The 27,550-nt window shown below is 38.5% G+C and overlaps 3 protein-coding genes, 1 non-coding gene and 1 pseudogene across 4 annotated transcripts; 1 reads left to right on the top strand and 4 right to left on the bottom strand.

The window, feature by feature from the left end:
- Window positions 1-221: 221 nt before the first annotated feature.
- On the bottom strand, window positions 222-294 carry TRNAA-AGC (transfer RNA alanine (anticodon AGC)). Its single transcript has one exon. It is a non-coding gene; the product is annotated as a tRNA-Ala (tRNA).
- Window positions 295-338: 44 nt separating this feature from the next.
- LOC137950432 (putative MYST-like histone acetyltransferase 1) lies at window positions 339-7,267 on the top strand. Its single transcript, XM_068796888.1, has 9 exons — window positions 339-636; window positions 1,404-1,492; window positions 1,632-1,691; window positions 2,351-2,563; window positions 2,775-2,843; window positions 3,183-3,344; window positions 4,409-4,502; window positions 5,497-5,639; window positions 6,828-7,267. The coding sequence occupies exons 1-9, from the start codon at window positions 375-377 to the stop codon at window positions 7,029-7,031; spliced, it is 1,296 nt and encodes a 431-aa protein (XP_068652989.1). The 5' UTR covers window positions 339-374; the 3' UTR covers window positions 7,032-7,267.
- Window positions 7,268-8,583: 1,316 nt separating this feature from the next.
- Window positions 8,584-11,480, bottom strand: LOC137950223 (1-aminocyclopropane-1-carboxylate oxidase 1-like; annotated as a pseudogene).
- Window positions 11,481-11,608: 128 nt separating this feature from the next.
- Window positions 11,609-13,403, bottom strand: LOC137949516 (GDSL esterase/lipase APG-like). Its single transcript, XM_068795578.1, has 5 exons — window positions 13,044-13,403; window positions 12,802-12,932; window positions 12,471-12,704; window positions 12,114-12,369; window positions 11,609-11,974 (listed from the first exon to the last, which is right to left on the bottom strand). Exons 1-5 carry the CDS (start codon window positions 13,297-13,299, stop codon window positions 11,781-11,783), a joined length of 1,071 nt encoding a protein of 356 aa, XP_068651679.1. The 5' UTR covers window positions 13,300-13,403; the 3' UTR covers window positions 11,609-11,780.
- A 975-nt stretch (window positions 13,404-14,378) lies between these two features.
- LOC137949515 (uncharacterized) lies at window positions 14,379-27,350 on the bottom strand. Its single transcript, XM_068795577.1, has 22 exons — window positions 26,300-27,350; window positions 23,891-24,006; window positions 22,742-22,950; window positions 22,346-22,465; window positions 20,432-20,560; window positions 20,209-20,334; window positions 19,712-19,767; window positions 19,501-19,600; window positions 19,265-19,382; window positions 18,927-19,136; window positions 18,494-18,806; window positions 18,285-18,378; window positions 17,962-18,070; window positions 17,400-17,671; window positions 17,145-17,272; window positions 16,821-17,055; window positions 16,373-16,561; window positions 15,888-16,177; window positions 15,588-15,768; window positions 15,250-15,492; window positions 14,955-15,040; window positions 14,379-14,854 (listed from the first exon to the last, which is right to left on the bottom strand). Exons 1-22 carry the CDS (start codon window positions 27,103-27,105, stop codon window positions 14,707-14,709), a joined length of 4,278 nt encoding a protein of 1,425 aa, XP_068651678.1. The 5' UTR covers window positions 27,106-27,350; the 3' UTR covers window positions 14,379-14,706.
- Between the last annotated feature and the right edge of the window lie 200 nt (window positions 27,351-27,550).

Here is a 27,550-nt window from a genome sequence, read left to right as displayed (position 1 = left end):
AGCTGGCGTAGCTACGAACCACCATTGAAAAACAACATAGTAAAGCTTCCTATATTTGTATGACTAAACGGTTGGAACAGTTAGATAATCGTGTCGGTATATCTTACGCAGCATATGGTGTACATGGAAGGGCCCTATAATTGGTCGCTCGTAACGCTACGTCATCTCAGATAAGTCAATTCCATCGTCCGAATTAAAAAACAGAAAAATAAAACACTATTTGGAGATGCGGGGTATCGATCCCCGTGCCTCTCGCATGCTAAGCGAGCGCTCTACCATCTGAGCTACATCCCCGTGGCCCTAATCATATAAAGGTAACACTTCATTTCCCTGTAGTAAGCATTCTGCGTCTGTTTCGGCTGGATACGAGTTCGATGGAAGCATCGAGGGCTGAGAATGGCGGAACTCCGATCTCCAACGGCAACTCTTCGACTGAAGACACGCTCATGGCTGACGGCGACTTCGGCGGGACGCTCCCCGAGAATCCAAAATCTGGGTTGCTGCCGTTGGAAGTTGGAACGCGCGTGATGTGTCGTTGGCGCGATAGCAAGTTCCACCCTGTCAAAGTCATCGAGCGCCGGAAACTGACCTGCGACGGAAATAATGAGTACGAGTACTACGTTCATTACACTGAGTGTAAGTTACTGCCTGTTTGGAGCATTTGTATGGCTAGGGTTAGGTTTAGGATGGCTACTTATGATTAAAAAATCATTTGCACGATGCATTTTTGTAAAAAGTTGGATACCTGTGTTTTCTTGGAATTTATTGGTGGGGCTCTGAAGTTTCGAGAATCGGTGTTTCACGAAACCTTTGGTTTTGCCTGTGACTTCTGGCACAATTCCAAAGTTGCTCTGAGAAAAATGAGCTTTTTTTTTTCTCTGACTGATTTTGGGTTATTCTCCTTGGGCGGAATCCCTTCCCACATTCATGTAGCCGAACCCAGCATAGCGGGGAAAAAAGTGAGAGTTCGCCTTGAGAAGCTTGTAAGTTGGGAATTGTCTGCAGAGAATGAAAAGGTCTTTCACCAAAGAAAGTCAAGTTAGTGAAGTCAGTGAATTGAACAATAATCGCAGTTCCAATTTATTTCTCCTCACATCCGAACACTTAATTGTGACTTACTGACTTTTAGTTATATCTGATGGCTGATGCTGGGACTTCTATATATATTCACTTATTATTTTTTCCTTTGTTTCATATGTTTGTAGAAATTGATAAGAGTAATGTCATTTAACTCCAGCACTGGTGACATGGAAGTTTCAATTTCAATTAGAAGCATAATTTGCATGTAGTGGATTTTTTAAGTTAAGAAGCTTGATGATGTTATTTTTTTTATCTTGTCTGTTGTTTTTATTTTTTTCAGAGTTACATACAATTGTTACTTATGGGTGCATTACCTCTTGCAGTTAACAGAAGGCTTGATGAGTGGGTCAAGCTTGATCAACTTGACCTCGACTCTGTGGAGACAGATGTGGATGAAAAAGTGGAGGACAAGGTTCTTAATCTATAACTTCCGTTCTTAAAGTCTAATTTCTGTCCATACAAAAATAGATGATTTCGTTAGATATTTGTTATTGTCACTTTAGTTTTAAATTCACAGCTTGGGAGAAGTTTCTTACACATGGTATTTTCAGGCTACAAGCTTGAAAATGACACGTCATCAGAAGCGTAAAATTGATGAGACTCATGTGGAGGTAAGCTTGATGTTATGATATCCACAACCTTTTCCTATACTGATAAAAACCAAATTGTACCTTTTTTCTGTAACTATTCCTAAGACTTAAATTTTTAATTGTAATTTTTTATTTTTGTTGAGAAGTTTGTATGTCCTTATATCATTAATTCAAGTAACTGAAGAATCATCATCCTTAGAAGCCGCAAGGGACACTGGAGTTGCTCCATGTTGTTGCAGAAGTTGATATGAATAAATATGCAGTTTGAAGTGGTTTATGCCTAGAACTGAGAGTAAATGTATGACTGAGAATCTGCATTTTAATTAGTATCTTATATGATAAAATTCACTCTTATTCAGCTTCCTTTCTGCTTGGAAGTTTTAGGTAATGCTGATTTGAATAAAGATGTTGCCATTTGAGTTTTGATTCTGGATACTTCTGATATGAAGGAGAAGAATGGTCCCTGCATCTAGAGATTACTTATGTACCATGACGAGTTGTGTTGCCTGAACTTAATGTAATCAATAAGCTTTACCCCCCTTGAGTATTAAAGGATAATGATCCTAAAATAGTTCTTGGTGGATAATTCCTTGGCACTTCATGCAAATTATTGCTTATCTCTCCCATGCAAATATATTTACCAATTGTATCTGTTTCAACTTCGTAACCTTGTCCAATAGCCAGGCCATGAGGAGCTTGATGCTGCCAGCTTAAGGGAACATGAGGAATTTACAAAGGTTAAGAATATAGCAACCATTGAACTTGGAAGATACGAGATCGACACATGGTACTTTTCACCGTTTCCACCAGAATACAATGGTACTCCAAAGCTCTACTTCTGCGAATTCTGCCTTAATTTCATGAAGCGAAAAGAACAGCTTCAAAGGCATATGGTAAGCACAAATTTTTTTCCTTGTCTTCAATAGGAGTTGGTGATGCTCTCAGTCAGTTTCGGGCAGTTGTCTGTTCATCTTATAGCTATTTGTCCAAGTGTGCTAGTGGCATTCCATGATTTGTGCCCAGAAGTACTGCATAACTTTTCGTCCTTGTGGGTTTGATTATTTTGTTAATGGTTGGTACTCTTTGCATGACCTTTGTGTACAGAGAAAATGTGATCTAAAGCACCCCCCTGGTGATGAAATCTACCGTAGCAGTACATTGTCAATGTTTGAGGCAAGTAACTTGAGCCAATTTATGGTTATTATGGTTTGTGCATAAATGAATTAGTTCAAAGTGGTAGGTGTGAGTTCCCTTTCTCCAAATGCTGGGTCTCTGTTACTGCGGATTTTTTACTAGTCATTTCCTTTTAGTGGAAGATGTTTGGCAGAATTTTCATGCTTACTGTTTCGTCATCATCTGGCTAATTGTCTGTTAGTAATCCAAGTACTTTTGTGACCATTGTGATTTTTCTCTTTCTCCTTTGTACATTATTTTACTGAATATGTATTGATTACACCATTGCATCGGCAAAGTACTTGCTTTATTTCTCTGAGCATTGACATTATTTAACAGGTTGATGGCAAGAAAAACAAGGTGTATGGGCAGAACCTTTGCTATCTGGCAAAATTGTTTCTTGATCACAAGACACTTTACTATGATGTCGACCTATTTCTGTTTTACATACTCTGTGAATGTGATGATCGAGGGTGCCACATGGTTGGGTATTTTTCCAAGGTAAACCATTTCTTCTAGTAAGTTCTGTAATTGTATCATTTAAAGCACAGCCATCTTTACCTGTTCTCTGTTTGTACTTGCTTTCCCTTTATTGCGCAGCTCACTTAGAAAATTCAATTTACACGTCATTTAGGTTTTTCTTGAAGACTAGTTTTGTAATTTAACAATTTTGGCTATAATATGAGAAAGAAGTAGAGAAAGAATTATTCCCCCAAAGTCGTTTGCTCTTAATAAAATCATTTTTTTGTTCAAGAAATGGTTTTTTTTTTTTTTGTTTGATAGGTACTCAAAAATAGTGATTTTCATAGGTTTGTGTCTTTGGATGCAGAGAGTTATCATTTTTAATTTACCCTCTTGACCTTGGTGGCGTCAACCTTTTGTTCATTGAGTACTCTTCCATACCCCTAGTTCCTCCTTTCTTTGTGTAACTGCATCAGTTGGTTAGATTATTGGAATTTACTGGTTGTATGTGCTGTAGCTGTACTGCCACCACCTTCACTCTGAAATCTTAAAAGCCTTTCTTGTTATTTACCTTGAGGTAACATTAGAAAAAAGAAAATTACTTACCTAAAGTTATAATTTCAAGGCTAAGCAAGCATTCTCACTCTTTGGGTCCAAAATCAGATTAAAATTAAAAAAAAAAAAAACAAACTGCCTAGAGTGATACAAGCCTATACGCCTAAATTTATTGGTAGAATCTCTTCCTCCTGTGTCGTTTGGTTCTGTAGTAACTTGGATTTTCAGGATAAATTTGATGACGTATGCCTCTGAGTTGAGTTCAACCTGCTTGAATTGAGGTGTTCGTGTCTTCCAAATGATGTTTCTGTAAAGGGCTTTATAAATCATTTCTATCCTACAGAGCCTCCATGTGCTACCATTCTCTGCCCTTTTTAGAGCGTATGATGAAGATTAGAATTGGTTCAGATCTTATGTCTTCATTTATTTTTTTAGCTATACTTTTCCAGAATGTTTAACATGACTTCCTTTTATTTCTCTTCTGATTTACATAGATGAAGAGAAATTTATATTCATTTCCTTGATCCTTGTTTTAACGGATGATGTAGGAAAAACATTCAGAGGAGTCTTACAATTTGGCTTGCATTCTCACTCTTCCTCCTTACCAAAGGAAGGGATATGGGAAGTTCCTGATTGCATTTTGTAAGTGCTTCACCTTTTGGTCTCTGTCTTTTCCTTAAGTACTATATGAAGTTAATGGATCAGCTGAGCTAATGACTGGATTTCTTATAATTAGAAAAGGTTTCCTGGCTGGCATTTGAAACATAAATTGATCTTTGAGATTGTAGAGAGAGTGACCCTATTGTGACATTTTTCATTCAGTTCTTTTATATTTTATGCTGCTCTACTGAGGGTGTAGTTTTGTCACTTAACTTAATTTGACTTATTTTTCAATGTAACTTGAGGGTATCTTAGCCTTTTATCTTTGAGATGATGTCCATAAGTTAATAGGGCATGATTTGCTCTAATTCAGTTGTTGGAATAAAATTAGGTGGACAGTTTCCTCATCCTGTGATTGCTGCACTTCTCAGTTTCTTTTCACTTTTACATAGTATCAAAGCAGGACATGTGCATAATGGGCCCAGTTTGTGTCCCGTTGAGTTTGTATCCCATTTGTGTTGCTTATGTCTTAGGTCCGTGTGTGAGATTAGATGTGAGGGAGAGTATAGGATGAATAATCCCACTTAGATAGATGTTAAGAAAAATTGTTGGTTTATAAGTTTGAGCAATAGGCATCCTAAGTGGCGAGTCATTTTGGAATGGAATTTGTCTCAATCTTAATAGAATTAATCACTTAGCTAAAAATAATAACCTCTTATTATTTGCATACAATATGCAACTACCTTTGTTATTCAATTAATTGTTTATATGGATTATATGTTTTTCCAACCAGTTTGATAATGACTAGTAGGTAAATTTGGTATCTGTATTATTAGTTAACCTTTGTTACTCAATTAATTGTTTATATGGATTATATGCTTTTTTCAACCAGTTTGATAGTGACTAGTGGGTAAATTTGGTATCTGTATTATTAGTTAAATTGGTAATTTAAGGCATGCATGCATCTTGACAGAAGTTTTTCTGTTAATTTTGTTGAGTTGGCACTCGTTTTACATATTGCCCTATTCTAAGGCAGCCTATGAACTATCAAAGAAAGAGGGCAAAGTGGGAACTCCAGAGCGACCGTTGTCTGATCTTGGACTATTGAGCTACAGAGGGTACTGGACTAGGGTTCTTCTTGACATCTTGAAAAAACACAAAAGCAACATCTCTATCAAGGTATTAAGGCTAGCTTCTGTCAAAATTAGCTTACATGAGAACATTAAATCTTTGTTTATATTTCTGTTCATGTATTTATTGAAGGGCAGACAAAGTTATTTTGGGTTGATTCTTGGTTTCCTGATAAATCCATAATCTTCTCTGTCAGATTCTTGAACCTTGGATGAGCAAACACTACAGTGAACTACAGACACCTAAGAAGTAGTTTAGACGATTAGAGTATTGGATAAAGCTGATAGGCATTTCCAGAAAAAAAGAAAAAAGGAAAGTAGTAATTAAATTCAATTTTATAATCCTATTTGTGCCATAGAAGTTGGTGATCCTATGTTAAAAGTGATGATCCACTTTCTCACCCAAAAAAAGGAAAAAAAAAAAGTTGGTGATAAATCTATCCTATATAAGTTTCAACATTATCCAGAAAATTGACCCCCCTAGAGCAACTTAAAACTTGACATAAGTGATAATGTTATTTCTAAAATATGCGGTTGAACATAGGCATATTGTAAAAAAATATTTATTTATTATTATTAATTAATAACTTTCAAGTAGAGGAAGTTGTTGTTGGAAGATCTCTGGTAAATGATGAGCTTTTTGAATGAAGGCAAGAGATTATGTTATTGCAAAATTGTAATAACTCCTTAGCATGTCAATATCACATATTTAAAATTCATTGAAGGCAAAATCAGACTAGCACCCCTTGTAAGGCTTGTATCATAGTTGAAAACTAGACTCTGTGCCATTCAGTAGAAAAATAAAAAAGAAGTAAAGATTTAGTGTGCTACTATAGTCTGTAACTGTTTGAATTAGCTTTTGGATCTTAAAGAGAATATTTAAAAAACATGAAGTTAGGACTAACCATGATTCAGTAAGTGCAAAACTGGAGTCAAGGACCTCTTGTCTACTGGATCACATTACTGAATCAAAGTTTTCTTTTGAAGTCAATTTAAGTGTTTTTTTTTTTTTTTTAATTATAGAACCTCTGGCTCAATGGCCACGTGAAAGGGTCTTCTAGTTTGAGTTCAAGTCTTGCATAAGGAAATGGGTGTGCTGTCCCTCCTTTTCATGTTCCATGAAAGGCCAGGAGCACTATTGATCCAAATTGTTTATTTGATTTTCTTCTTTCAAACGCAGTTATTTGCATCTCATTGTAGACTTTGATCTGGAGCTACTTCTTTTACTTTGGTGCAGGAACTTAGTGATATGACAGCCATAAAAGCTGATGATATCTTGAGCACCCTTCAGACTCTAGAACTGATCCAGTATAGAAAAGGGCAACATGCAATCTGTGCGGACCCTAAGATTCTGGATCGCCACCTGAAAGCTGCTGGCAGAGGAGGTCCAGATGTTGATGTGAGCAAATTAATCTGGACTCCTTATAGAGATCAAGGTTGAAGTAACCCCACTTGATCAACTTGAAAGTAGCTCTACTAGCAAGAGTCTTAGCCCGTCAATGTATTATATTGGAAAAACTTTACTTGCGAAGATGTAACAAATTCTAACAGTTTCTTGAGTAGAACTTTGGTAGATGAAATTTCTCTTGGAGTCTTTTAGATATTGGATTTGTTGTTCAGTGGGAATAGTATGATTATCTATCTAGCTTACCAATAGAATCTCGGATTATTTTCAGATGTTTATATTTTATCACGCTCACAAAGAGATTAGGCTTGACGGGAAACATATCTAGAGTGAGATCGTAAACCAATGTGTCTCGCAGAATCATTAATTTCATAGCGTTTTAACTTGTACTCACCATCTTGAAAATTAAAAAAGAGTAGAAAGTTGACCGGAAGACCAAAAATAAGACGCTCTTAAAAAAAATGGGGAAATGGATCGCAGTTTCTGACGAAGAGCTAGAGAGGAGGTAAAATTGTTTTCAGAGCTGTTCACAGATGAGACGACAAGACGTAGAAGCCAGAGACTTCTTTTCAAATTTCAATACAAAAGAGGTCAAGCGTTATTTTTGTTTTCACAGCCACCGAAGGTCTGATTTCAGATGAATTGGTATGAACGGAAGCTTTGTTTACTTTTGTTTCAGAATATCTATTTGACCCAGGGTTCGGTCGATTATGTGCTTGACGAAATGACCGATAGAATCTCTAGATCGTTAAAATGCAGTAACTGCTTGTTGTCTTTAGTTGGAAAACGTGACCCTTCCATCAATTCGAATAAACTCCTGCTCGCAAAAGTAGCTGAGAAAACAGATGCCTTCATAACAAAATCTATATTGTCAAAACTGAATAACCTGTAATGTAGTTTTTAGCCATAAATTGGGTTCATCGATTCTCATTCTTCTGAAGTTGGATTTAGCTTTTATTTTCTATTGCTCTTTGATGTGTTAACCTCGCATGGCAGGATTGGTAGTTGTTGTCCGTTTCACGATTCCTGTAAATATCGTAACTTTGGTATTTTTATTGCTGCAAGAGTCCATAATAGCTGTTGAACTACTTGGAGACTGGATCTTCCGTCAAGTGCGTGTCTCTAGAACAGCATGCACTGATTTGTGAGCTGAATGAGATCCCAGCACATTTGAGCAGGTCTGAACCCATTTACTAGTGCATGATCTTCTTTTCTTCTACGAGCTTACTCGTGCTTATTGTCGATTATAACTTGTATCAGCTGTCCAATGTGGGCTAATTCTTTGCTCTTTTAGCTTCATGAGATCATCAACTTTGAATGGTTGGCTACTGCTTTATCTGGAAACTGGGTTGTTGTTTCAATGGTAGAATGACCATGATCACATTAGTCTAATCATGTATCATCATCGGTTGGCCAATTTATTCACTTTAACACTACTCATACATAGCCTGAAGTTTGGTAGATGTGTATGGAACAGATGAAGATTCAAGAAACGAGAGGTGATGTATATGAACACTCTAGTAACCTAAAGATGCAGCAAACACAATCAAACATTTCAATATCTTTCAACCTCACTTGGATCTCTTCATTAACTCATAAAACTGTGGTTACTGATGATGATAGTGGATTCAGTAAGAAGCATCTTCTTCTTCATTTGCTGGAACCTGGGGCCCTTAGGTGAGAACTTTGCAGTGGCATATAGGTTAAGGTAATCTTGGAAACGGCAATGTTGAGGATATAAGAGTTTGAGGAGCTGGGAAAATTAGGGCATTGGCTGCAGGGTTGTAGAAGGTAACAATAGAGAGCCTTGCTACCTGCCTTGGTAGCAAGCACACGATGCAAAGCGCTCTTGTAGCACCCATTGCTCATCACCTCCAGTTAATCACCTGTGTTGACAAAAATTGTACTTTTGTCACTTGAAAAGGAGCTTGGAGGTATGTCAACCCATTGCCCATCTTTAAGGAACTGAGAGTCCTGGGACGTGATCATCTTGCAGTAAGAATATTATACCACCAGCATCAGTGTGTTCATGAAGACCTTTCACCAGCTCTGGCTTTGGACACTCAGGGTACTTGACAACTTTGGTACCAATGCAAGGCTCTCCTTCCTCTCCTGCAAATTGTTTCCTCAAGTAGTCTTTCTCCAACCCCAGATTTTCTGACATGACTTCCAGTAGTGTCTCAGCCAATTTGGTCACCTGCTTCACATACTCTTCTATTGTGTTGCTGCAGATGACAGGTAACAATTTCTCAGTCGATTCTATTGCTATGAACTCGTGTTTTAAGTAGGATTTTATGACAGTTACCGCAAATCATCTGTGAGGTGTGTGAATTGATCTATGTTGGATTTTGGCTGGTGATGGACAAAGAAACTACTCTCCCTGTCTGCTGCACAGGAATTGACTGAAGTTTGGTTCTCTTGTAAGACTCCCTTTGCCATATCTGACGCATGGCTTCATTTGTTCCTCATAATGCAAGTTACTAATCTTTTGAACTTCTCTATTAAGTCCTCGTCGATTCCATGATTGAAAGCCTGCAAAATCAGGAATCGAAGAATTAATATGACATGGTCAACTAAAGGAACATTCTTTTGAAGATACATCATAACAGGAAATATTCCTTGTCTTCAAAAAATAAAAATAAAATAAAAGAACATAAAAGAAAACTGCCCAGTCATTTACTCTGAAGATTACCTGAAAGAAGCCCCAGTTCTCACAGGCCTCATGCAGCTGCTGCGTTACTTCCCTCCTCTTCTCCAGGTCGTTGCCATGAAGTCCATCGAGGTTTATGACCGGAATTCCATGCCACACTTCCTCTAGTGACACTCAGCTGGACTGGGAGTTTGGAACGGAGTAGGGAAACTGATGATACCATCACCAGGTACATATATGTAATGGTGGGTCATTTCTTGAGGGGTGGAATTCTGGAGAAGAGCATGATGAGCATTAAATGGATGTCAAATTGTACTCCAGTTGCCATGAGAATTTAGGTAGCCTTTTTTTTTTTTTATGTTAAGTCATCCCTCTTTGATCCAGACTGGCCTGTTCTTTCCGCTCTCCTTCACTGGATATGCATTTGCTTCTGCCTACTTCCGCTTTATTCTTTTCTTTTGAAAAAAAAAAAATATGGGGAATGATGCAACAGGCAAATAGTTTATTCGGGGATGGCTCATTGATCAGTTGACGCCTCATTCGTTCATTTTATTGCTAGTGGTCGTGTTGCTGTTGTTGGGTGGTTTCCCGTCTTCCGTCACCTGCAACTTTCCAGTGGCGGCGAAGTCTAGTTTTTAAAAACTGCGTAACAGGGAAAGACAGGAATTTCATGATGTGTCGGATTGGAGAGCCCTTTGTTTTGGTTGATTCTGAACGGTCACTGGATGCACAACAACAATTCCTGAAAGCAATCAGTAACGATAGTGCTCCGCATGGAATCTTTCTAATTATTAAACTCAAGGCCGGGAATGGGCGTCACAGGACTTGAAATTCGGAGGAAGTTACTTGTTGATCTGTTATGCTTTATCTGTTTGGAACGTTCACGTAAGGCCAATATACCCATCAAGTTCTAAAACCACTGTGAATTGTTTACTTGTTGAAGGGTTTTAAATGTTATCTGTAATATGATTCATCTCTAGTAGGAGGTGAAAAACACCAATCCAGGCCCATTTATTGTCTTGGCTGCTTCATGCATGGTTTGATTACAAAAGGTAAGGGGCTTTAGGCATTTGACTTTGTGTTTCCCAGCTGTTTTGTGCAAGAATTTTAGAGAGTTTGGTCTGTTACATGGGGAAGTTTCTAGTGTGAGGTTTTAGGGTTGAATCTCACCAAAGCAGGGATTCAACATTCCAAATGAAGTATCGCATCAGTTGCATAAAAGTCCAAAATTTATTTTATTGGGATAAATTTTTAGTGCTGAATCAATTTTGTTTGAGGGTGAAAAAAACTTCACATAAAACCTCTAATGAATATTCTCTGTAGAGAGAGCACAAACATTTTCAGTTCTAGGTGAAAAAAGATTTTAAACACCAACCAGATGAGCTTACTTTTAGGGACTTTAACATTCTTTATGCTAACAAAAAAAAAAAAAAAGGTGGTAATGGCTATCGGAATGTAATTTTTTAAGGATGAATTTGGGGTTTTCAGCACAGTATGAGAGTGGTAAACATGAGACAGTCTTATCCATTTGCTTCAAAGTTGTCTGTTTACTATTTATTCTCTTCGTCAATGAATCTATTGAATCGCATTTTGTGCTGCATTGATTTGGGCTACTTTTCTCCCTTGTGTAGTTGCCTGTCTCCTTTGCTTGTTTCCCATCGTACCAGCCTGAGGATTAAGGAGCAATCAAAGATATCGAACCTCGAAAATGTTAGTGGAACACTGCCGACAAAGGGATGAATTGTCTGTGTACTTTGTAAAGAAAGACGCCGTAACATTCTTATTTTTAATTTTTTTTCAATTTTTCCAAACTGTCTGCTTACCTCCCTCGCCATTGTTAGAGGGAGGGAGGTAGCTTGGGAGATGACCGAGGGTCCGACCCTCATACACCCCTTCTCGTTCCCCTTGAACAGACACTAATTTGATTCTCAATTCATCAAACGTTGGGAAACCAACATCTATCTTTCATACACGATCAACTATGCGTTTACATTATTTCCCACTAATTTCACATACACTTTGCGGTTTGATATGGAAAGCAGAAAAGAAAGAGGCAAACAAAGTACATTAACACTCCCGCTTCAGGATTATTTCTTCCTTGGGGATACAAATATGCCGCACTAGGTAATGGAGATCTAGGAAATGAGATTGATGCCTTGAAGGAGGAGGGCATCGGCTAGGACCTGATTGGCAGCTTGAGAAGGGTGAACACTGTCCCAGAACACATACTGGGTGGCGTTTCTGCATGTACCAGGAGACTTTGGATTGCACAGAACCGATGTCTCCACAGTCCCTGTTCCGCAACAACCCTTGCGAGCTTCGGCAAAACCTGTAACGATTCAACAGTAGAAATGATGAAGACTTTTTATCTTCTAGAAGTTTTTTTTAGTGTTCACGAGTTCTGTTGACATTTGATCTATATTCATCTGTCAAAGAAACGATTAGAAAAGAGCAGTATATGCAATTACCATATTTGGGAGGATTCTTGACTAGATCATATAAAGGCGTGTAGATGTCAAAAACCACTATCTTCAGTCCAGAAAGCTGCTTCTGTAGCTGGTTGGTAGCAGAGTTTATTTTCCTGTTGAACGACTGTGCATCACTGTTAAGGTTTGAAACACACTCATTGCTCCCAAAACCAAAAAGAGTGATGGTGGCTGGCAAGCACCCAAGTGGTGGGAGGGATGTTGCTCCAATCCTTCTGGCTCCTAGCCCATAGAGCTCCTATTATCAGCCACAGAACTAGACTATTTTCAGCACCGAAGTTGTTCGCTTAAATGGTCAGAAGCCACTTAAAAAATCAACGAAGAAAGAGAAAGGAGTACCTCGACAAAGCTTGAGAAGCTCTGGATGAGTATATCAGAGAACTCATCAACAGAATAAAATTTATTAAGGATTGGGTTGATGTAGTAATTCTGCACAAAATCACTGCTTCCAGCGCTCACAATGTACAGGGCTTCCGATATGATCTTCGAAGATTTGGCACTTCCAGCTACTTCTGCCAGTTTAGACTGATATTCCTTGAAATACTCCACTTGTTGAGTCAATGGAATTGCATGCTGCAGGTACAGAAGACGTCAAGTCTTGCACTCCAGATAAAGCAATTTACTTGCAAGCTTTCTGTAGAAACTAGGAGAGGAAAAAGAGACCACCTACATAAAATATGGCTGTTTTGTCATAGTAACCAGATCCTGCTGAAGCAAAGTTGGCTCCTATGAGAAGGTTGTTGCCAGAGGCCTCGGGACTCAGATAGGGAAGAGGGAAGGTGGTGAATCCCAGAGTCTCAGCTGCAAAAGTTAAACAAAGAACAAAATCAAAATCTCGAAAATAATTACTTTTCCTAGTGACTGACAGTCGTGATAGAAATCTTCAAGTGAATATTCAAGTTCTCCGCTTGCCTGTGAGGTCTGTGGCCAGCTTGCCGTTGCAGAATCTTCCAGTTGGGGAGTGATTAACGAAATCCCTCCCATAAGGAGGGAAGTCCGCCTTCAAGATGGTGGGAAGGTAGTTGTTGTTACCCACGTCAACTACAGAATCACCAAAAGTGATAATGGCAGGAACCAGTTTCAAATCTGTCTGAGCATTGGCGATGGAAGAGAAAAGCAGGGATGATATGGTGAGAAACAGTCCCAACCCTCTGTTGTGGCTCCTCATCTTGCTCCCTTCACCTTCTTCCTCTACTCCACTTGTGATGATGAACGATGGCTGACTTGGAAGGACGACTCAAGATCCCTCAAACCAGTGAAGATTTAAAAGATCCCCAAGGAGGACGTTGTTCTTAAAGAGAGTTCTCTCTGGTCCTTGTAGTTGTTAAAAAGAATTAAAAGCAGCTCTCATGTCCCATGTATGTATATTAATCAATGAAGAGACAAGCACCTCCATGTGGTTGAGGGAGATAAAGATGTGGCTTGTTTGGAGATTATGCAATCTTCCCAACTCCATTAGCCATTAAGGCTTCCCATGTTACAGCTTACAACTACTGAAGCTCAGTTGTAGGTCAATTCGATGATAATTTCCTAGTACATTCAGTCGCCATTGGTGGTTGGGAGAGAGTTGGGTGGTATGAGTGCTGCAAGTACCCAGCATGAATGGATCACTCACACCACCTTACACTTTCAGGCTAAAAGTAATAAAAGCTTTGAATGTTTCATGATTTCTACTCATTGCTAGAGTAAAAGGTTCAAAGACTCATAGATATTCTATTGCTTGTAACAGTTCCAGCCACAGCCAAATTTAATTCTAGACTGCATGTTCATTGTGTGGAGATTCGATTTGAAGGACTTGTGAACCAAAACAACAAAAGAGTGAAAAAGAAGAAAAAAATCTATTCCCAGAACAGTATTGAGCAAGCTCCTTGATTACCATCTTTTACTTCTACAGAAAAACAATACTGCTTGTATTGAAGACCTCATCTGTTATCTTACTTTGGCATTTTTGTGTCTCTCAGCATGAGATAGAATCAAGACTGTCCTGTCCTTTCAGGTGAGACCCACATAAAGGGACAACTCTGGTTCTATCTAATATAAAGACAGATTAGAAACTGCAAATGCGAGATTGCAAATGCGAGATATGTTGGATGATGATCAGTAATGAAGCACATGGAGGGTTGTTGGTCTCAACAGGGCAACCAGGCAACATAAGTTGAATGTTATGCAGAAATATCAAATTGCAAGGGATCTATCTAATAATGTTTATTATGGTTAGAAAGAGTAAAGCTGCCGGTAGTTGTATTTAGTGTTGCCGGTGCAGTTCAGCTTCAACATAAATGCTGTGATGCAACCTCGGTCATCCCCTTCCATATGAGGAAACCCCTCTTTGTTTCATATTTACAATGGAGAAGAGTAGTTGCATGGTGAAGACAAAGAAGATTGCGATCAACGGAAGAAGAGGCGATTTATAGCATGAACAGAAGAAACACTCGGCGCCCATTCTATTTGATCTTTGCATTATGAACGCGCGTAAACAGGCAATATCACTCACCTATTTCTCTCTCAACTTCACAAAAAAAAAAAAAAAAAAAAAAAAATGCCTCAAACTCCCAATGATTTCCTTGAAGTTACATCATGACTGCCAGAAGACGCTCGGGTCGTTACTATACAAAGAGCGATCTTGGATTTCTAGATTAGCCACATGCCAATCAATGAGTCGTGCCTGTATACATTTACAAACCACTAACGCCGTCGGAAACGGCCACCATCCACTTTCATCCCTGTCACACAACCAAATAAAAAAGGAGTCAACCAGAAGACACCTCCTATCCAGTAAATAGAAATCACAACACTCGACCTTGAAGACAATCATTTTCTTACATGCTAAAACTCCACGGCTGAAAGCTCGGGTGTCTTCTACTAGATTGGGTTTTATAAAGAACAAATCCACATATGAAGGCCACCACCTGTTAAAAAATAAAATGTAAACTATCTTGAAGAGATCCAAGCCATGACTGAAATAATAAATAATAGAATATGAATCCTGCTTCTGCATGAAAATTTCCAAGACATTATATAGACCAAACACAATAAATTTTTTTTATCAAAGTTGCACCTACATCTGACAAAACATAACAGTAAAAGCAACAGGTTCTAGTAGAGAAGAGTCACTTACAACATTAACTAAAGATGTAATGTTCCAGAGAGCATATACACGTGCCAGACCTGCTGATCTCCTCGGCCCATGGCTGAATAGAGCATTGATTCCAGCAGGAAAGGGTAAAACTATGCCCAGTGGAAGGATAAACAAAACCAAAATGAAGCTCCCAAGTGACATTGAATACAAAAGAAGCAAAGTAAGCATCGCTAAGGTAACATCTCCTAAAAGAAGTATTGAGATGAACAAACCAACAAGATCCTGTAATAAAAGATAATGGAGAGGTCTGTGAGATCATCAAGAAAATATTTTTTGAATAAACAATATAACATATTATAGGAACATGTAAAAGTTACCTGGTGGCCTCCAGGTTTAGTATTGTGCACTAAGAATGATAATGGGTAAAATATGTCTTTCTTCCCCTCAAGCACATGCAAGCTGTACATATCTAAAATCCCTCCACATTTCCTTTTATGCAATTGTACATTTTCATCACTCAAGTGGCCTGTTGGGCTATCTCTCCGGTTACCGTAAAGACTACAGATTAAATGTGAAAAATCAGTTAACAATGAGGAGCATAAATACATTTTCACAGTAAAATCTGAAGACAAGCTCACTAAAATACTAATTTATCATATATTTTGAATAAGAAATACCTGGATGCTGACTCATTTCTTGGCAGCCCAGTTACATTGTCAACTGGTGGAGACTCTGACTCCTCTTCAATGGCATATACAACTAGCCCAAATTGGTAATAGCCACACCTTTTTGCCTGAAAGCATGCAAGGTCAACCCATACCCCATGCATGCTCAAAGCAGGATTTGCATGAGTCTCAAGCCAACTGAGGACCAGCTGAAATGTTGCTTTCAGATTACCACGGTGAACCAAACGCAACTGTGCATTCAAACCAGCCACTAGTCGGTACCAGATGGTTGGTGGAACTGCCTGCAAGAAATTATAAAGTATCCATATAATCAACAGTCCCTTGGCATAAGGAACAGATACAGAAAACTGGTAACTGAAGAGAGTCCACTGATAACCAGAAGAACTGAACCTAATCAAAGCCCCAGGATGTTGTAGAAGAAGGACAAGCTTCAGATAAAAAAACAAAAGTTCTTTGATTAGTAATGAGAGACAAACCTGACCCATGAGACTTGTAAGAACATTGTCACTATGAAGTGAGAAAGGAACCATATAACTTCCATTTCCTCCAAATATCAATTGCATTGGGAGTCTTTGATGAAGGCGAGGTGGAAGATCTGGTCTCTTCTCATCTCCACCAAGGAAGAAATCTACATATGCCAGCATCAAGTCAGGGGTAGCAGCCACCTGCAGAGATGAATCAACAAATGACTCAAATGCGAAAACAAAAAAATATTTCACTATGTTGTTGCTAAAGCTTAAAATTATAAGATAACTAGTATTACAGATTCATTCCCTAAGAAGTTCACTGGAAACCCTAGCGCAAAATTCAAGAGGTTTCTTCAAAAACACTTTGAACAGAAACTCTGAATGATGTCAGCTGTTTCAGCATATGGAACTAAATCATTGAATAAGGTAAGCATTTTGTGAAGTCCAATTGAAGAACCTTAAGGCCTTCATAGAGAGCCCGAGATCGGCAGGAACGTAAACATGAGTGATCATATTCTGATCGAACAAATTCACGAAGTCTTTGCAGCTTCTTCCTCCTACGCCATTGCTGCCATGTCCAGGCAACAGGATAAGCAAGAATGGAAAGAATGCTATAGACTGATCCTTCCCACCATTGATAAATAGCCAAAGCATTAATGTCCTCAACAAATCTGATAAATGCATCCTCATATCTGTCAATAAGGATGCAGAAATTAGAATATTCTGATAATTTTAAAATTAAAACAAAAATTAATAAAGAAGATGGCAATGTATTGGTTACACTATCTCTGTTATTTGGTTGGGAGGAGAGTGAGGGAGATGCCAAGGTTCACTAAAAGTATTTGGACCCATGAAATACATCCGGTGCACATGACTTTGAGATTCCTCAACCCTGTTAGTTTCCAACACCTGATACATAAATGATATGAAATTCTAAGTTCACTAAAGATCAAGGAGGCAAGGAAAACATTAAAAGTGCATGCAAGTGTTATTTATCAGCAACTTAACCACAAGTCATGCTAGAAGTAAAGCAAACCTCATTCAGAGACTCCAGAAATGGGAAGGAATGATCAATTTGGGAACCATGTTGAGTTGGAGCAGGACCAGGCAATTCATCAGTACCAACAAACTTCATGCGTGCAACACTTAGCACCAGAGCTAATAGAACCAGAAGTCCTGAAAGAAGGAGACCAAATAACCAAGGTCCACCAAATGTGTATACCAACTCCTCAAGAGCAGTATAGCAGTGGGGCATGTGGTACCTCTCCGATATGCATTTGTAAGGACAAGGAGTTTCTGAAACACCGCCTGTAAAAAAGGCAGATTTTCTCAGGAGGGAGTTGAAAATAAAGCTAACAATAAGATTTTCAAACTTTTATAAAATATTTGGTATATGACACTGTGCTACAGACAAATTTGGGGTGGGGGAGATGGACAGAGAGAGAGAGAGAGAGAAAGAGAGAGAGTTGAACATAAAGCTAACAATAAGATTTTCAAACTTTTATTAGATATTTGGTATAGGACAATGTGCTATAGACAAATTTGGAGTGGGGGGAGAAAGGCAGAGAGAGAGAAGAGAGAATTTCTCATGAACATACCTCGAACATATATGTAGTGTGCACGATGTGGAAGCTCATTTGGTGGACAAGAACGGCAGAGTGATTTATCACTACCACTCAAGTTTTTGAAAGTTCCAGCAGGGCATTCCTGCATTTCATGCTTCAGAATTAGTATTTAGTCAAAAGACAGTGATGTAGGACAATGTGCTGGTACATGTTAGTTTGCATATTCTCCATTAACACCTTTTAGCCCATAGGGGAGTTCATTTCCTGGAATGTAGTTAGTAACTGCCTAACTCGCTACCTTTGTGCATGTGGCATGCATTCCCATTTAGAATAAACATGAGAACTCAAAAGATCACCTGGCAAAAGATTCCATAAAGCCCCTTTGGACAGTCCTTCCCGGTAATAGTTCCATTTTCTCCAGCACAGTCTTGCTTTCTACCTATTCCACCCCTGTTGAAACCACAAAATAAAAAACTCAATGCATGATAGAATATGAACATTAATTGAGAAATAAGGAAACTTTAGAAACATGAAAAGCATCAAGTGATGAGAGTAAAATCCGTACTCTAAATGCATTATTCCTTTAATACTTGCTATTGGAAGATATTCATCCCCAGTGGGAATGTCAGACCAATGAAAATGAATCCTTCCACCACCCCCACCTCCTCCACCAATGTGACTACCATGCCCACCAACACTTGAGAGAATAGAGTTATCACCAAGTATTAATGCACGCAAAAACAGTAGAATAGTCCCACCAGACCCTCCACCAGGGCCTGCATTTGAATTGATCCCATTTCCTCCAAAACTTTCACCGTCCGCCTCAAGCAAACCATGAACAGACAAGCTTGATATGGAGTGTTCCAGTGAGCCGATTACTGCCATAAGAGAATGGAATTGATTTTTAAAAGATGTATATCAAACATAAATTTTTTTGATGTTTCTTTCAGCAATATGTGAAGATAAAAATGTATTTGTGGGATGAAATTGATAGCTACCTATGATGCCTCCACCAGCTGTGGATCCAGCCAATGTATTGTTCCCACTGCCACTACCAAGCTCACAAGGCAACTCAGGACTTCCATATGCATCACCCCCTTTGATGAAACTGCCATTAAAATACCCATCTCCACCCTTTCCACCATGCCCGCCTCCACTACTAATTCCATTGCTTAAAACCTTTCCTCTACCGATCCCACCTCTGCAACCTGTACACAACCTACTCAGTTCAAGTCCCACAAAAGATTGTGCATTGCTAGCCAGAGAATCAATATTGTCCAATTGTTTACGGAAGAACTTTTCCTACTCTCAAAGCAGAGAAACTAAGAATACATACCCAGTCCTGATGCACTTATTGCTCCAGAAGAGCCAACAACAACAGTCCTTGCCCTGTGGAAATGAATAACACTTCCCTTAATTAGGCCTGCGACTGTGATGTCTTCAACTCGACAGATCTGCAAACATACAGACAGTCAAAGATTCAAGAAAGAGAGAGAAGGTAATGAGCCCATATTGAGAAGAAACAAAAGAAGTAACCTAAGGCTTCAAGATGAATCTAACAAGAATAACCACCTGCAATGTGAAAGACAGTGATGAATTCACATTACAGTCTTCCGGCGGGTGAAGTAATTCAGCGGGGCAATCCTGGCGGTCACAATAGAGTCTCGGTGTCCTGCAAGGGATGTAAAGCTAAGGCCCTTAAATTCAAATAAATAAAAAATAACATTAGGAGAGTTAACAGAAGAGAGACGCAGTAGAATGATTGAAAAGTAACTAAACTTACATGTACTCTGCAGTTGCATTTTCTAAGGGAGCACGTAAAACAGATCCTGGACCAACCTATAAAGGAAACAGAAAAGAACCCTGTAAGCAACTGAAAAACATGAAAACTGTTGAGACAAGAAAACAGAACATGCAAATCTGAGTGCAAATTACAACTCCAATTATCTCCAACTAGAAAAAGAAAAACATGGTAAAATGTAATTAGTAAACCATAAACTTAGCCTGATGGAATTGTGTCCACTAATATACTGACTAGTCCTATCCTTAATTTGGGTATGCAATGACACTTCAAAAAGGTTTCTTTCTATGTGTCCAATGGTGTATCCGTGACCCATGTTACCAAAATACTGTAAAACAAGAGCCCCATCATCAAGAGGGCATTAACCAACAAGAAGAACAAAATTGACATCTAATATAGTAAAAACAATTAGCTCAGAATTGGACTAGCCAGACTATTTCTTGAATGAACTGAACTAAAATGTAGTAATTAGGGCTTACTTGAATACTGTAAAAGAGTGATAAGATTAAACGTTGAGCTTCTATCAGATCTCCGGGTCCTGACAAATTTAGCAGGCCTTGTCCATGAACTCCTAAATTAGAGTTAGAATGTATAGCAGATGATTCCTGAAATAGAATATGGGACACAGACAATCAAAAAAATCATACAATGGACGTCAAAGATCAATAGAAATGAAGGTAAAGAGCTCCATGCATAAAATACCCTGAGAACCACATAGTTGCTGGCTTCGAGCAAGGATGTTGCAACAATAGAATCAGCACCTCCATTTATGAGCATTTTTGAATTCCACATCAAGAGCACTTTTACAGACATACGCAAAGCCCCGTATACCTAGACTCAATAGATTAAAATTGGTGAGAGAACAGTAAAAGCAAATAGCCCAATCAAAAACAAGACAAAAAGACCTCAAGCATCCAGGAAACTTCTATGGTTAGAGCTGAGGTAAAATTACAGTATCGTATGTGACATGATGTAAGTAAATACACCGTAAATATTTCCAAGAACTTTACTATATTTATTAATCACTTAATTTTTTGAAATGTATTCATCACTTAATTTTTAAGGAACCCATTTTCTGTATGTAGCAAATAATATCAATCCCCACCTAGCCACAGCACAAGTTAAGTGTTTCTCAACAAGTCTAAACCATAGTCTTCTGGATTTAAGTATGCATCCATTACAATAAAAACCATACACGTCTAGTAAACAGGGAGGATAAGCACATGTATGGATTCCTATGCAGCAAAATATGAGAAAACAAATCAACAATTTGATGCATGATTTCTAGTCCTTCCTATGGTCACAACTTTTACTTGATGAACGCAATTTGAAGAAACGTATTAGTTCCAGACTGGGATCAACAGAGAGCAGATTTTTCAAAAATTTAAGTTCATGAACCAGTCATTTTTTTTTTTTTAATCATGGTAGCTATCAAAACAACTTAAACAGAGCTCCAAATTATTTTAAAAAAAAGCACAGCTTCAATTTTGCCCCCTTTTTTGTGAGAAGTCTTTTTCATAGTTTCATCAACTATTTTAACAATATTATAATTTCATCATAACACTTTGTTTGATAAAAAATTTTTGATAAAATGAGAACTTTTACTAAGAGAAAGTAAAGGAAAGGAACATAGGTCCAGATGAATTTACAGAAGGACAGTATCACTCACAATAAGACATTGACAGTATCATCTCAAGCTAATAAATCAGAATTATAACTTGCCAAGGAATGTGCACCCAAGAAAAAGAAACTATGTTATTAGGAGAGAGGAACCCAAAGGGTTGAAAAGTAGCAAAATAGAATAAAGCTATATTTGAAAGTATTGTTTAACTGAATCAACCAATTGTTAGCACCAACTGGACCGAGTCAATTGTAAGCACTTTTTTGGTTAGAAAATGAGCCAAATTTGTTTTTAACAAAATAAAGTTTGTGGTACCTCCCAATACATCCTCTGATGGCCATCTTAAATCAAACTTCACTTTGGAACAACAAAGGAAGAATATTCTAGCTTGTACTAGGTCACCTTGGATGCATACATTTAAATGGCCAATCACTTGGGTTCACACTCGTGCAGCATACGACTGATAACTACCTCATTCCATTACGAGGGGACGTACCAACTTCCAAAGCCTGGTCCTTCACTGTCACTTTTTTTTAAGTTATTCTTTGCCATTTTGAAAAATATCCTTGCTCTTCACCATAGTCTCTCTCACTCCCTCCCCTGCCCCCAGACAGACATCCATCCTCGTATTTCCCCTACGATGGTTGCACTCTGTACCTTTGTCCTTTAATAAAATTTCACTATTTTAACGGTCAGGGGAAAAAAAAAAAAGTGAAGTTGATGTACTCAAACAAGATTTGATGATCAACAATCAAAAGGAAATATTTGAAAATTTCTCAATGAGAAGCTAACATAATCATTTGATACAAATTGAAGGCCCAAAAACAAATGTTTTGGGCCATAAGAATTCAAAGTAGGAAATAAAATTACCACCATCCCCTTGCCTGGATAGATTCATTTCATCATTCAAAAAAAAAAAAAAAACCCACTATCCCCTGGAAAAGAAAAAGAAATTCACTAAAAAAGTGAAACAGATCAAGCAATGTAAAACCTACCTCGATAACTGAATCACTCATAAGAAGTTCTTCAGCCATTAGTTCAAACTCAGAAAAAGGATAATGTGCAAGACCAAAGGTCAAAATTCCACCACAAAGTAAACTAAGTTGTCCTCGTACCTTCAAAACACAAATAAGAGATAGAGTATCAATACAACTGTTACTTTTTGTAGATAAAGCACCAATACAATAGATTTTGTTGTAGACCAATGCATGAATTAAGTACCAATAAAAAAGAAATTTTGTAGCCAGACCATGAAATATTTCACCAGATTAAGTTGTTAAACATCACTACAGATTTACCATGCATCTCTAAATGCAATACCATCAAGTGCAAAAACCAGATAAAAGATCTTCACTTCTGACTGCAGTAAATTTACAACAAAATTTACTGACCTGCACACGGCTCCAGAGAAGAGGAACTACAACTTTAGCATGATTTCGGACATAGACGTTTGTCCACAGTGGCTGATTTGGGAATTCTAAAAGAACTGTATCCGTCTCTGTTGTCATGTTATGATTGCTTACAATAAGACTTCGCAGGACTGAGTCAAAAAGGGTCCCAGCAGCACCAGAATTTTTTTGGCATCCAAAGCTCCTACCTCCTGCAAACAAAAATGAGCAATAGTAATTAATATGGAAGAGCACAATGGTAATTGGTAGCATGATGATCATGGTGGCAGGAGAATGACTATCGGGGAACTAAGCACTTACTGAGTTGTATCCACAGAACATGTAATAATTTATTCCACTTCTTCTTAAACATTAAAATATAATAATGAGGTGATTAACATAGCTCAAATTAGATAAGAAAGAAACATGCAGCAAGCATAACCACTAAGAAACTGGTGAAATTCAGCGAGTAGATACAAGTGTGAGTATATGAAGAATAAATCTACAAATACAAGCCTCAGGGATTTGATAAAGATTAAATAAAATAAACCTTTTTGGTGAATAAGATTGCTCATAATTTTTTTCTTTAGGAAGATAATTAAAAAAAGATTTATCAAGAAGCCTCCAAAAGAAGGGAAAGCGAACAAAGATACACTAAAAGAGCACTGCAAATAATAATAATAATAATAATAATAATAATAATAATAATAATAATAATAATAATAATAATACAGAGGATGAGTGTTTCCAGCAACAAAGTGTTAACGGAAGGCACTGCCACTTGCAAGTTGCAAGGGAGTCTGCTGCCCAATACTAATAAATTTTAACTACAACATAAAATTTTCAGTACTGAGTTGTGCAAAAATATCTCCCCACCAATGTTAATTGGCCTCAACCCCCAAAAAGAGTGCACTCTAGCAAATCCAGAGATGAACTGATTAAAGACCTCAGTATAAGAACAAGATTTCAGAAATTGCTTCGCTCCAAAATGTTTCACAAACACTCATTTCTGTTTCTGTCAGCACATCCATATAAACTGTTTCACAAATACTCATCTCTGTTTCAGTCAGCAGAACCATATAAACTGTTTCTCCAGTGAAAAATGCCAAACAACTGTAGGTTTATGCAAAAGAACAACTAATTCAGCTTTACCATGAACCATGATTTTTGGATCATCATGCCTGCTGAATATGTCTATAGCAACTCTTCCACCACCACCTCCTGCTAATCCATTACCCCCTGAGGCACTTATCTTGCCACTACCCTTCCTGTTCTTAAAAGATAAGGAAAATAGAATATAAAACTTTGTTAGCGAGCTGAAACGGAAAAAGATTGAAGCGTCGAAGTATTAGAGATACAAATGAACAGCATCCCACTAATAATAAATACATGGCCTATCTATGGTTTTTCTTTAGTTTTTTGGTCTTATATATTTGAACACGGATATTAACCCATAGATTCTTTATAAATGATGATAATGCCAAAAAAATCTAAGCTAATTGAAAGTTTAAGACCTTCTAGACTGGCATAAGCAACTTTAAATCACTCATTCATTGCAACCAAAAGCATGGCAGACAACAATGTCAATATAAGCTTCTCTTCGGATCAAATCCCCTAACGACATTAAAAGAAACCTGCTCAAACCTGAAGGACGAAAAAAGTTAGCTCAAATGATCACCAGGAGGAAAACTTTTTTTTTTTTTTTTTGTTTTGTTTTTTGTGGTGATAGAAGAGTTGTTAGATCATTGAAGAGGACAAATAGCTCATTCCCTTGAAAACATTGCTTTCTATATAAAATCATGAATATAGTGAGCCAAAAATATTAGTCAAATAAGTTTTCGAAACTGGACTACATCTGGTAATCATTTCTGGGTTGATTCAAAAGAAATAATATGTAATGTTAAATATCCAGAAGATCCATCCTCATCTGCTGGTTGTACAGCCAATGTTGCTGACCCAGCCATGTCATCAACTCGACCATTCAGTTTTAAGGGTAGCAAGCACAAACATTTAAACAAAATTAGAAAATAACAAAGTTATTTCAAAGAAATCTTCCATTCAAAAGAAACCCTAGCTCTGAAGAATGGTTATTAAACTTCAAATTGAAAAGATGAAATCACTTTCTGAAGCAAGGGCAACAATTAGCAATTATATATCTTTTTCCTTCTTTCAGTATATTCTATATTTCTTCCTGAAGCAAACACAACAATTAGTGATTGACAAATTTTTCCTTCTTTCAGTATATTCTATGTTTCTTCAATCTTCAGAGCCTATTCATTTCTCCTCTCAAGCCTCTTCTATTTCTCCTTCAAGTCCTCCAACCTTTCCACTTTAATAATTTGTGATATCTTTAAAGCTTAATGAACTCACTGTAGACCTCTCAAACTCCAGCTCAACAATCACCTTGCAAACATTTGCCGCGAAACAGTAATTGAGCAATGAGCCCACTAACTATGATATATTGAGTTTAGATAAAACTGCTGTATGAGAGTTTAAAATGTTCTTGCAGATAAGTGTCGTCTTTGGTTTTCCGGTATACCCTGTCATTATCTAAACCATAGAGGAAACAACCCAAATTTTATGTGAGTATAAGTCACTTAGTGACACAGACCACCCACTTAGCCTAAACTTCAGCAAGTTTGCATGGTTAGACACATTTTTAGCAGAGTGCCAGTGATGGCCACTCAACCCTTGCAAAACGGGTTTGCAATAGACTGTTGAAGTAGCTCAACCATAAGATATGTATAAATTTTTTTCAAGGAAAAAAACCCACCAAGTATGATTTCTAATGAGGGTGTAGCACCATCCACTATTTTCATTCCTAATGAGTTATAATAAATAAATATCAGACCTTTTTTAACAAAACTAAATGAGCGCTCAAGTGTTACCATTAGATAGTGTCAAGGAATGCTTCCATTGTTGCCTAAGCCATCACTATGACCTCAGGAAAAAAAGAAATCCACAAATACCATGATGACCACCTCAATCAATCGATAGCTTGTTGATTGGATCTTAGGCCCAATGTCCACAATGAGGGGTTTTAACCATGAGGTCTTAGGTTCAAGTTTCACCAGAGTATGAGGTGTAGTTTGTGTGTGCAGGCGTGATCAACATAAAAAATGGAAAAAAAATAATCAATCAATAACAGTTCTTCCTAGGTTCACAAATGTTTTCTTTAGGAAAGCTTGTGAGTGCCTACAAGTCAGGACATGGACCACATACAAGGAGGACATGCCATGACTGTGCGGGAACCCACAAAACTTCCCCACGTAAATAATTCTTATAACTCTTCAAAGAAAACCAAATGGTAGGCATCATGTAATTTTCATATGATCTAGAATCTAAACCTTGTCGAAGTGGTATAAGTCTGATTAAAAGTGACTCTAGCGTTTATGCTATCCAAAGGAATAAGATAACTCAAAGGGTAACTAAACTCGAATCCCCAACTAAAGACGATAGCAAAAGCATCAAAGAGCAATTTCCTAGTCGCATACAGTTATATTTCATATTTATTTGTTCAAACAGGTCAACTTGAAATAAGCAAAAGAGTCGAGAGACTACATTTTCAGAGCACTAATATAAATGCTGCCGCCAGATCCACCGCCACCTTTCAGACCTCCATCACCTCCATCGGCACTCACAGTTCCATTCATCTCCAGAACATCCTTCACAACAAACCAAATGCGACCCCCGCCACCGGCGCCAAAATCCTCCTCCGGGCTAGTGGTGCCACCCTTGCTCCCATAGCTGGACGGCTTTGTCAGCGACGACCAGGCATAAGCATCCCCACCCCAAACATCCTCCTGCAGCTTCTTCTTATCCTTCAAACAACAGGCTCCTCGACCTCCATGACCCCCGCCAGCACCATCGACCCCGCTTGGGGTCCCGCTGGTCTGCGAAGGCGGGTCCCCGGCCAGGGCGGTCGTATTAATCGACGAGCCATCTTGAAAGGTCGCGTTGGTCGCCTCGACAGAAATGGAACCGGCGATGATGGACGAATTCTCCCCGAGGGTGACATCGCCCGACATGTTAACGGTGATCGAACAACCCGGCACGGCACATCTCAGTAACACTCCAGGGAGGACATTCAGATTGCCGTTCCCTTCGATGTAAATATCTTTATCGAAATCGAGGCTCATAACCAGCTGGCATGTGTCATTGAGGGAGCCAATCCCCTTGAGATCATCCACGCATTTGACGGAGGGCAGAGAAGGAGGAGGCGGCGGGAGCGGGGGCGGTGGCGGGGCGTAATCATGGCCGTCAAAATCGAAATCGAGGATAGAGAGGTCGTCGGCGGCAGCGGGGAAGGGAACGACGGCGAGGAAGAGGCCGTCGAGGAGAATGAGAAGAGAGAGCGCAGCTGCCATTCATTCACTCAATCATCAGAGTAGGAGAGACGAGGGCTTCCAATTTGGGGAACTTGCGCTTGAGAGGAGCGAACCTTCGACAACGGCCATACTAACACGGAGACGCGAATCGAGGGTCGGGATTGAAGGACCTCTCCTCCCTCGGAACAATCTCCAATGACCGAAATCTGCTCCGCCGGAAATCCATCTCAGATCTTTATTAAAGTGCCAACCGACCGACGCAAGCGAGGGAGGGACGAGAAAGCAGGGAAGGAAGCAAAAAAACATAAAGAGGGGAGGATGATGATAAAAATTAAAATAACAGAAAAAAAAAATCAAAGAGGAAAAACGAAGCACAGGAACTCGGGAAGACAACGTGTAGCAACCTTAAGGCGTAGAATTAGAACGTATAATGTAAACACCATCTAAACCGTCGATCCGACAAATCCAAATGATCCCACGAATT

The sequence above is a fragment of the Aristolochia californica genome, unplaced genomic scaffold (genome assembly GCF_029961685.1).
Source record: "Aristolochia californica isolate CCGP_79_NKW_82.1479 unplaced genomic scaffold, dmAriCali1.0.hap1 SCAF_14, whole genome shotgun sequence".
Taxonomy (NCBI): Eukaryota; Viridiplantae; Streptophyta; class Magnoliopsida; order Piperales; family Aristolochiaceae; genus Aristolochia; species Aristolochia californica.
Note: the sequence above shows the minus strand (reverse complement) of the source record. Positions and strands in the feature narration are given on the sequence as shown.

Excerpts from the sequence above, each read along its gene's own strand:
- LOC137950432 (XM_068796888.1), top strand. The coding sequence starts at position 375 with ATGGAAGCATCGAGGGCTGAGAATGGCGGAACTCCGATCTCCAACGGC. Across the intron at positions 3,345-4,408 it reads TGGTTGGGTATTTTTCCAAG|GAAAAACATTCAGAGGAGTC; the intron begins GTAAACCATTTC and ends CGGATGATGTAG. Across the intron at positions 5,640-6,827 it reads AAAGCAACATCTCTATCAAG|GAACTTAGTGATATGACAGC; the intron begins GTATTAAGGCTA and ends ACTTTGGTGCAG.
- LOC137949516 (XM_068795578.1), bottom strand. The coding sequence starts at position 13,299 with ATGAGGAGCCACAACAGAGGGTTGGGACTGTTTCTCACCATATCATCC. Across the intron at positions 12,370-12,470 it reads GCTTCTCAAGCTTTGTCGAG|GAGCTCTATGGGCTAGGAGC; the intron begins GTACTCCTTTCT and ends GGCTGATAATAG. Across the intron at positions 11,975-12,113 it reads CAAGAATCCTCCCAAATATG|GTTTTGCCGAAGCTCGCAAG; the intron begins GTAATTGCATAT and ends GAATCGTTACAG.
- LOC137949515 (XM_068795577.1), bottom strand. The coding sequence starts at position 27,105 with ATGGCAGCTGCGCTCTCTCTTCTCATTCTCCTCGACGGCCTCTTCCTC. Across the intron at positions 20,561-22,345 it reads TGAGTGATTCAGTTATCGAG|GTATACGGGGCTTTGCGTAT; the intron begins GTAGGTTTTACA and ends TATTGAGTCTAG. Across the intron at positions 14,855-14,954 it reads CAGCCGTGGAGTTTTAGCAT|GGATGAAAGTGGATGGTGGC; the intron begins GTAAGAAAATGA and ends GTTGTGTGACAG.